The sequence below is a fragment of the Eschscholzia californica genome, unplaced genomic scaffold (assembly GCF_041429995.1).
Source record: "Eschscholzia californica isolate CP2 unplaced genomic scaffold, dmEscCali1.0.p SCAF_3, whole genome shotgun sequence".
In the NCBI taxonomy this organism is placed as follows: Eukaryota; Viridiplantae; Streptophyta; class Magnoliopsida; order Ranunculales; family Papaveraceae; genus Eschscholzia; species Eschscholzia californica.
In genome coordinates this window covers 26,014,334-26,024,469 of record NW_028238420.1, presented here as the reverse complement: position 1 = coordinate 26,024,469, position 10,136 = coordinate 26,014,334, and the positions used below count along the sequence as shown (strand labels likewise).

At 35.2% G+C, this 10,136-nt stretch overlaps 1 protein-coding gene across 1 annotated transcript; it reads right to left on the bottom strand.

Annotated features, from left to right (window-relative positions):
* Nucleotides 1-7,931: 7,931 nt before the first annotated feature.
* Nucleotides 7,932-9,348, bottom strand: LOC147549212 (uncharacterized). Its single transcript, XM_086668260.1, has 3 exons — nucleotides 8,949-9,348; nucleotides 8,594-8,724; nucleotides 7,932-8,489 (listed from the first exon to the last, which is right to left on the bottom strand). The coding sequence occupies exons 1-3, from the start codon at nucleotides 9,346-9,348 to the stop codon at nucleotides 7,932-7,934; spliced, it is 1,089 nt and encodes a 362-aa protein (XP_086524386.1).
* Between the last annotated feature and the right edge of the window lie 788 nt (nucleotides 9,349-10,136).

Genomic DNA, 10,136 nt, shown 5'->3' with positions numbered 1-10,136 from the left:
ATCATCAAACCAGGAAACAAGAAGGATTAGATTGCTAGAATCATGAAGGAGATAATTCAGAGATTTCCTCTCTCTCGGCTGAAGTTAGAAAGAGTAATTGAAGGAATAATTTTCTAGAGAGAGAGTATCATGAAGATATCTCTAAACATAGAAGAAGAGGTTGATTCGAATGAGAGATTACAGTAAGGTATTCTAAAGAGATTCTTCTCTTTAAGAAATAGAACAAAGATTGAGATTGAGATTGAAAGAGAGGGTCAACTGAGTTGAGTGAGATATTTAGAGATTTCTCTTCGGATTGAAATAAAAATATATTGTAGAGAGAGACAAAGATGTTGGTTGGATTTGATCTCTACAAGAGAAGGAAAGTAGGTGTGATTCGATTGATTAATAACATAGAGAGATGGGACCGAGAGGATATATGGGTTCTTCTCATTAACAGTAAAGCGACATGATTGAAGGAGATTTGGAGATTTATCTTCATTATAGTTCTTAGAAGAGATAGCTGGATATATTTTCTAAAAGAAAAGAAGAGCTGTGATTTGGATTTTCTCTGAAACAGAGATTTCGAAAGAGATAAGATGGAGAGAATCATATTGAAGATATTACAGAGGGATTTGCTTACCATTTCAAAAACAGAGAAGAATCGAGGGTGGTTCTTCGGCTATATAAGACATAAAGGCCAGAGAAGCAAAGCTCATCTCATCTTTTGGGCAGTAAAACAGAGAGCAACAGAAGTTCATTTTTTCTCCTTATCTGGGCTTCAATGTTTGAGTTTTAGAGAGAAGGAGAAGAATATCAAACTGCTGGAACAAAGGCTTCTCTGTTTTTATTTTTATTTTCCAGAGAGTTTATCTTCACTTTGTTGTTTAACGAGAATGTGTGAAGATTTCATGTTAGAATAAAAGATATAAACTAAAATAAATGACATAATAGTTTACGTGGTTCGGTCGGATGATCACGACCTACGTCCACGGAGAAAGCCATTAATGGCTGCTTTATATTATCTCCACAATCGTGGGATTGATTGGTTATAGACTCAGACTCAATGCAACTCAATAATAAAATACATAGAGGTCACTTCTATTTATAGAACACTTGGGTATCTTAGTATCCTATGAATCTATCTGGGATAAATACAAATAATATCCTCTATATCTTGGGCCTTTGATTTTGATATCTTCGGATCTCGACCTTATGCTCTAATACTCCCCCCCAAGTTGGACTGCGGAACATGTGAAGTATCCAACTTGAAGATTGAACTTGGAAAAGATGATTGTAGCTCGCATACGATTGGATTCAAAACTTGAACTTGATTTTTGTTTCCTGTTTAATGTCGAACAATTATGGTGTTGAATTCTTTTTCTTCAACTTGAACTTGTAATAGCACATAAACTTGATATAGTATTTATTTTTCTTTCGTAAGCTCGGATAACATTATTTTCTTCTTTTCTTTCTTTTTTGAGCTTGAATAACATTTGGTGAGAGGGAGGACAACTTCAAATTTAGCTTCAAACTAAGGAGGAAACGAGACCATGTAGTGAATGATGGAAAAGAGGAATCGGTAGACATAATGGATTTATCTTGACGATCCATAAGAGGATGATGAAGACATAGTGTCACAAAAAAGAAGAGAAAGTGACAGAAAAATTGTGGCACAACTAGAAAAAGTTGGATGTAGGTGACATTAGAAGTCTGTCACAAAATAAATTTCCGACAGATGAACTGCGGCAAATAAATTACACACAAAACTGTGGCAAAAAAAAAACAATGTAGAAATAAGCAATTCGTCGCAAAAAAAACACTGTAACATTAGTGACAACAACAAATAGTGTCACTTTCCTTTAGATGGAAAACAGTGACAGTGTGCAAACTGTCACTGACTTAATAATGTCGTTGTCACAAAAGAATTTGGGGAAAATTGAAAATTCTAAATTAGGGTTTACCCAAATTGAGAAATTTCTCAAAATCGGGTTTCCCAAATCAGAAGATAATTGAAAAAACCCATACCTAATCGATATTGGGTTGCTATAATAGATTAAAATCCAACCGATTTAAACAAATGTTAAGGTTCATCAATGGTGGTATGTCTAGAGAGAGAAAGCTCTAGAACGATTTCAATAGTCGTCTGATGGTAGTGGTAGATATACACACCATAGAGGTTATCGCCGTCTGAATGTATCAACCATCCAGAGAGTTGAACAACCAAGAAGGGTGATCGGCGAGAAAGTGGCGCCAGAGAAGATTAGGTCGAACAGTAATTAGGTCTAGAAAAATCGAGCGGGTCGAGTCACGGATTAAAGAAAACCGCAGGGTCAAACCTAATTGACTGGAAAATTAAAAGAGCACTTTTAGACGACTAAAGTGGGCTTAATAAACCGGGTTATAGACGGGCCAAACTAATTTCTAAAGGCACCCCAAGTCTAATAGTGGTCAAGTTAAAACCTTTGACGGAGTCACGGGTCAACTAAGTTGACTTGGTTAACAGTGAGTTGTATCTCATGATTATTAAACTAGGGTTCCGGTGAGACGTGGAGTTCTGGTCACTCTAGGATTCGTCCAGAATTGTTTGCGAAAAGATGGAATGGCCCAGCCGATATAACATTTTAGATAGAGAGTGAGATTTGGTTGCCGGTTTAAGAACTGAGAAGAAGAAGATTGATTCCTAAACAAATCGAAAGCTAGGGCTGAAAAAAAAAACATATGGATCATTGTTAGAGAAATTGGGAATGTCCAATTATACATCTAATCAAGTATGTAATTGTTGTAAGCGATCACAAGTAAAATTCAAGAAGATCCATATTCCTACGTATGCCTAAGATAACAAGGTCTTTTTTTTTTTTTGACAACCCTTTCGCCTAGAGAATGCTCCTTACCCATCTCTGGAAACGAAGAAGAAGATGAATGACAGAGAAAGAGAAGAGATCTTTGAATGAGAGTAAGGTGTTTGTAAGAAGTCCACTGAGAAGAAGATATAGATATTTAAATCAAACACAAATGTTCCCTTTGATTTGAAAATAGTGCACCATGTGAAATTATAGAACCCGAAGATGACTGGGATTGAAAAATATAGTGATGGTTCTGAAAATGACTCCTATGTTGGCAAATTCAATAAACACTATCAAATAGTATGGTGGTTCCAACAATGAAGAGCATAAACTCCCCCTATCATAGACAGGGTCTATATTTGATAGTCTTCGGCAGTGGAGGTTCTCGTTGCTGGAGAAGTTAAGGTAGAGGCCAGTAAGCTGCTAGAGATGAATGCAAAGAACTTGCAGAACATTCACAAATTGAATGTGGAAATAAATTGAAGAACATTCACAAATAATGAATGCAAAGAACTTGTGAACTGATATGCTAGAGATGATATTCGAGAAACTCGTCAATCTCGAGATGAAGATTACCATGAGATAATTTGGAAAATCCAAAGAATTTGGCAAAATAAAAAATTGATTTACCGACCGGATGATTGTTACTGGCCATGAAACCAGTGGTTCCGGCGAGTTCAGAAATCGGACGATGGTATAAAAACTGATAAGAACACACTCTATTCTTCACCAAATGTAAAAGGAATCATTGGTCGTTGGTCCAAATCGAAGGAAGCATCGATTGGTACGAAAATCACGCCGGAAAATTCGAGCGAAAATTATCTTGGAATATTTGAACAAATCGACAAAGCGATTTGATATAATGTAATCACAACTAAAAAATAGTTGGAATTTTGACACAACAATATAAAAATTGTTGAAAAAAGCGGAAACTAAAAACACCAACAAATAACCTTAAAGGGTCGTTGCAACTCAAACAAATTTAAGAACATTCACAAATATAAAGAGCCATATTAATATGGAGATCATCCATAAATATAAAGAGCCATATTAATTAGGATAAAGTGTTGGAAAGATCAGAGGCTAAAGACAAACATGATAGTTAACACGTTTGATGATCCAGGCAATAACTAAGATAACCTGTTGACGAGAAATCGGGTTACCTTTAGTCAGGACGGGATGAATTGGGGATGGAGTCTCTTTATTAGTATAATTAAATACTGAATGAGGATCCATTAGATGAGAAACTAGGGTTTTAAAGTGAGTTGGATCAGGACCTAGAATCATAGCAATTTTGATTATTGAAGCTGAGATGAATCGGAAACTATTGAAGCGAAATTAGGGTTTCAAGAGAGAGAAAGTTGTTCGTCGACTTAAAAACCGAGAAGAAGAAAATTGATTCTTCACCAGATCGAAAAGGGAAAAATTTGGTGGTTAGTAGATGATGTCCAAATCCATGGTAGAAGTCGATTGGTGACGGAAAAAAAAAACCGGAAAATGCGCCGAAAAAAAGATTGGTTGATGTAAAACTTAGAGATAATGATGAATTACTTCTTACCCTTATTTCATTTGCTCCATGAACACAGAGAGAGAATTTAATCGATTTATCCAAATCGACAGTAGGAAGCGATTGGTAACGTAGCTCTCGTCGGAAAAACAACGAGCAGACCCTCTAGAGTTTCTGTCCCTAGGGAGAAGGAATAAATTGAAAGAGAAAGAGTTGTTCTAGTTAGAGGAAGAAAGTAGAGATAGAGAGAAAAACGCCCCCAACCAGGAGTATTTCAACAGAATTTCTCTCTACATCTTTATTAACTAATTAATAAAGATATTGAATCGCGGAAGATAATTTTGTTTTGATAAAATAGGATTGGTGAACCTATTTAAGATAATTTAATCGATCTAAAATAGAGAATATGCGGAAGTTTGATCAGGATTGATTAACCTGCTCTTGATACCATGTGAAGATTTCATGTTAGAATAAAAGATATAAACTAAAATAAATGACACAATAGTTTACGTGGTTCGGTCGGATGATCACGACCTACGTCCACGGAGAAAGCCATTAATGGCTGCTTTATATTATCTCCACAATCGTGGGATTGATTGGTTACAGACTCAGACTCAATGCAACTCAATAATAAAATACATAGAGGTCACTTCTATTTATAGAACACTTGGGTATCTTAGTATCCTATGAATCTATCTAGGATAAATACAAATAATATCCTCTATATCTTGGGCCTTTGATTTTGATATCTTCGGATCTCGACCTTATGCTCTAATAGAATGATAGAGAGAGAGAGAGAGTTGTTAGGAATTTGATTTTGTGATTTTTTGAAAAACAGAGAGAAATTATTGTAGTGAGAAACAGGATTTTCAATCAATTCTCCATCTTACATTATTTTATCTTCTATTTATTTGGTGTTTCTGGATTAAAAAAGAAATAAGAAGAGAGAAACAATAGAGAGAAAAAAAGAGAAATTTTCTGAGGAAGAAGAAGACCGCGTTTGGTTGAAACCATTGCTGGAAAATAATTTTCTCACGTTGCAGAAAAATTATTTTCCCTAGGGGACTGTTTGGAGGCCAGAGGAAAAACATTTTTCAAGAAAATTTTAGTTCTTTCTTTTCCCTCTTATTATTCATACTTATTAGTTTTATCTCTTCCATCATGAGTAACTAATCTCCCAATCTAGGAATTTCGATGAAGTTTTGACATATGATTTTGATAATTTTTTCATGGCTTAATATCTTAAATGCTTTAATCGTTATAATATTGAATTCTTAGACTTGGTGTAGGAAGATTTCTGCATTAGCTATGCTTTTGATTTGATGGTTCATGTTTAGGTTAAGTCCTTTAATGAGTCATGCTTATAGATTGATAGTTAATAGTTGCGACTTTGGTATTTCAAAACTTAGAGCTTAGAATTTAGTCTTATTCGGCTTTAACTAGAATACTTTCCGGGGTTTGGTACATTCGGTTACCAAAACTTGAGTGATAAAAAGATATGCATGATTAGATTATCCTTGATATATGTTAAGATGGATTCTAAAATCCTAGATTTCTCTCCCATTGATCCTTTTAGTGTGATTATTTGTTTTCGTTATTTTCTTTGAGTACTTTATTTGTATCACCCAAACCAATTTCCAAACAAAACTCGTGTTACTTCTAAGTCTTAGAATAGGTTTCACTTAGTCTCTGAGGAACGAACCGGTCTTACCGGAAATATCACTTGACGCCCGTATACTTGCGGTTGTGACCTATTTAGGGTAACCTTTTAGGCCCATCAATAACCTTAGAGTAGGTTCTTATTTGACTCACATTATCGATGACCTCTTCATTCGCCATTTTAGTATTGAGTTCGAAGGCGAAGGTTTTTGTTAGGGTTCTTCGCTAGATGGGTTTAACCGTGTTTGAGAATTTGAAAATGGTCCTTTCTACTGATTCCTTCTGTCCGTCAAACTTTTCTCAAAGAGGGGTTTCGAGCGATGGTTGGCCAATGATTTTTGAGGTGATGGGGTATTTGGTTCGTCGCGAGAATGGTCGGCTCGTAGTCGTGGTCGTGGGAGCTTTTGTAGAGTTAGTTCCTCCTGACGTGGTTTCTCTTTCTTCTCAGTCTCCTTCTTCTTCTTCTTCTAATCTTCTTCTAATATGTAGTTATCGTCGTAACGGTCACGACCTTAAGTGAATGTTTGTTTCTACTTTTTTTTTAATGCAATTATATGAAAACACTAATCGAAAGAACGAGTTATTTGTTAGATAATCCTAGGTTTACTAATGCGATTTTCGTAACTTACTACACTTTTCTTCGAATGTCTCCTCCTGCATATAAGATTCAAGGTTAGCCCTATTCTAATTATGCATGACCTAACTTACTAATTCAACCTACAAAATAGAACCCAAGTTAATCCTGTACAATTGTGTTCCTTTGATGTTTCGTACGAACTTTATCTAGGGCTTCCCCTTGACCCCTAGACACAGCTTTCGCTATTTAGGCTGATTTGTTTGCTTGAGTAAAGTTAGTTTTAACTATAGCTTCCCCTTGACCCCTGGTCGTAGGTTTCGCTATCAGGGATGATTTGTTTAGTTTTGACTAGGCCTTTCCCTTGACCCCTAGTCGTAGCTCTCGCTATCAGGGTTGGTTTCGTCGGCTTGAGCACGACTAGTTTGGACTAGGACTTCCTTGTTTGTTGGCTTGAGCAAGGGCGGAACCAGGATTTTAATCCCGGGGGGGGGGGGGGGGGGGGGCTGACCTCTGAATTGAAGTAAGCAGATTTTTTGCGTAAAAAAATTATTATGTATTTAGCTTCAACTAAATATGCATCAACTACTTGCAAAATGAAAATTTGAAGGCATTGTTAATAGTTTTCTGCTTAAATTTTCAATTCTTTCAGAAAATAAAAAGAAATTAATACCTGGTGAGATGCACAATAGTTTTCTCCTTTGTCTTATATCCTCATGTACTAAATTATGGTTTTTGTCCAATTCAGTACCTGTCATAATAATATATTTCGTAAGATATGAATCAATTAAAGCTAGATTTGAAAAAGTAAAATTGGAAAGGAAGATAACTGACTAAATTGAGATCATCGTATAAGAATAAGCAAAATCGAACTAACATTTGCACTCACTATTGTCTTTATGTAAACCAAATTCATTATGTATTCAACAAAGTCGACTTGAATATCGACAAACAATAAAAAGAGTCACTATTTGAACAAAAGATATAAGAATTACTCAAAGATATGAAAAAGCTGAAATATATAAAAATTACTACGGACAATCATAAGAATCATTTGTTCCTCACGATCATTTGAAGAATATAACCTATATGTTACTCGAGTTGTGCCCTACGATCTTTCAGAAAACAAAAGTCATCAATTATCGAATCAGAATCAATCTTTTCAGCAAGCTCTCTCTCAATATGAATAATCATACAATCTCTCAGAAAATCATTTTCCATTTTGGTGCGAAGTTTTTTCTTGACGAGTTTCATGGCAGAAAATGCTCGTTCAGTAGTTGCTGTAGAAACTAGTAAAGTTAATACTAGACAAATCAATCTATGAATTAGATAATAATCCTCTTACTTTCTTGTTTCAACCAACTTTTTACTCAACTCCAAAATATTTGACATATTCTGAAATTGAAGATGTTTTGGTAACATCAAGCTCATAATGTAACAACTGACACCTCAAAATAATTATCTCTTGACTGTTGAAATCTTGTGGATAATACTTTTCAGCAAGTCTGCAAATATCATCGACCTTAAACGACTTATAAGCGCCTCTCGGGTCCAAAGCCGAACTAAGAATAAGAAGTTCCATCGTGCTCTCGTTAAACCTTGTGCTCAACTCTACTAACTGAAAATCTATTGCGGCATTAAATAAGTCCACGCAATAATGATGCAACACAGTAATAAAGTCAGGTTGTTGAGAAGAACGAAGTATGCCTACGAGATAACGAAAGTTCATATCTGGAATTACAATGTCGTGCTTGTTACAAAATGATTCAACATGTTTAATGAAATCATCCCAACCATCTTCTCTCAACTTCTGAAGAAGTGTTTTTGTATTTATAACTAAGTTCATTGCATTGATAATATCTTGAAACTTTAGTTGGAGAGCTTGACAAAGCATATCTGTGACTTCCATAACTTTACTCATCAACTGTAATATAAAGACGAATTAAAATGATGTCATTTCAAGATAAAGACCCTGAGATTCCCCAAGTAAACAATATTTGTTGTGGTTTCTATAAATTCTCTAATAACTGCACATGTTGCACCAAACATAATAATCAAACTCCTAACAGAACCAAAATGAGAACTCCAACAGGTAGCTCCGGGATGATGCAAGTTACTCATTCGGTTGGCTCCTTTACCTGTCTCGAGTTCACCGATAGCTAACATTTTTTATATTTCATCTAAACGAGAAGATTGTAACACATCTTGACGTAGAGGAGGCACAAAAAAAATTAACAATTGCATTTAACTTAAAATAAAATCGCCAAATATCAGCTACTTCTTTAGAAGCTCCAATTAATGCTAGTTGTAGTCTGTACGCAAAACAGTGCACATGTTGTTGGACAATATTTAAGAAATAACGCTTGCAGTCCATTAAATGCACCTCGCATATTGCTAGCCATCATACCCTTGGCCTCGCATGTTGTCAATGTGAAGATTGTTATGAGCAAGGACATCAGATATAACTTGTTTAAGATCAACGCAGTAGTGTTTTTAACATTCAACACATCAAAAAATCGCTCTTTGATACCACCGTCATCATCAACAAATTGCAAAACAGTGGTCATTTGCTCTTTAAATGACTCATCTTGTGCTTCATCAACAAGAATGCAATATTTTGAATTTTCAACTTCTTTACGAATCTTTTTCCTCACTTTGTTAGCAAGAATGGACAATATTTCTTTCTGAATGCAATATTTTAATTTGTCGATGTGACGAGATGTGTCTCCTAAATCTTTGCAAGCTCTTACAGTCTTCATGTGCACAAAATCATGTTCCCCCATATGTGTTAGAAATGCACATTTCTTTCCGTCATTAACTCGTTTCCATTTCCTAAACCCTTCAACCGTAAATACTAAACACTTTGGTGGAGTTGATTCAAAACTGAAGCATGGAAGACAAAATGTAGCATCTTTTGCAGGAGAATACTCGAGCCAAAGAAACCGAATAAACTACGAAGCTTGGAATCTGCGGAGTTGTTTCCCACATTCAGTTTGTGGATACTCTTGAAGGACAGGTTGGTACGGTCCGACATTAAGATATGCCCTTCGAACCCCGTCTTGTTTATTAACCGGATGTTGTCATACTTGAAGACAAAATCCTGGATCACGTTGAAAAGAAGAAGCTTCAACATTTCCTAAAGGTTCAACTGGTTGTGTACTAGTTCCCCTTCCTTCGACCCTTTGATTATCAAATAATGGAAAGCTAAGAGGTTGCTCACCAGGTAATGAAATGTCAGCTTTAGATGCGGCGTCTTCTTGTGTTCTTGAGGTTTGAAATACGAATCTACAGTCTTCCTTCGCTTAGTTACTTGAGAAACTTATAACATCTTATTAGAATGCTAAAATATTAGAAATTTACAGTTAAATTGGATCAAACTATTAAATAAACACGTGTATATAAACATAAAATAAATCAAGATATATGTATATATAACAATCTATGACATATCTACTTGCATATCAACATATAAACATAAAATAAATCAAGATATATGCATATATAACAATCTAAGACATATCTACTCACATATCAACATATAAACAAAAAATAAATCAAGATATATGTATAA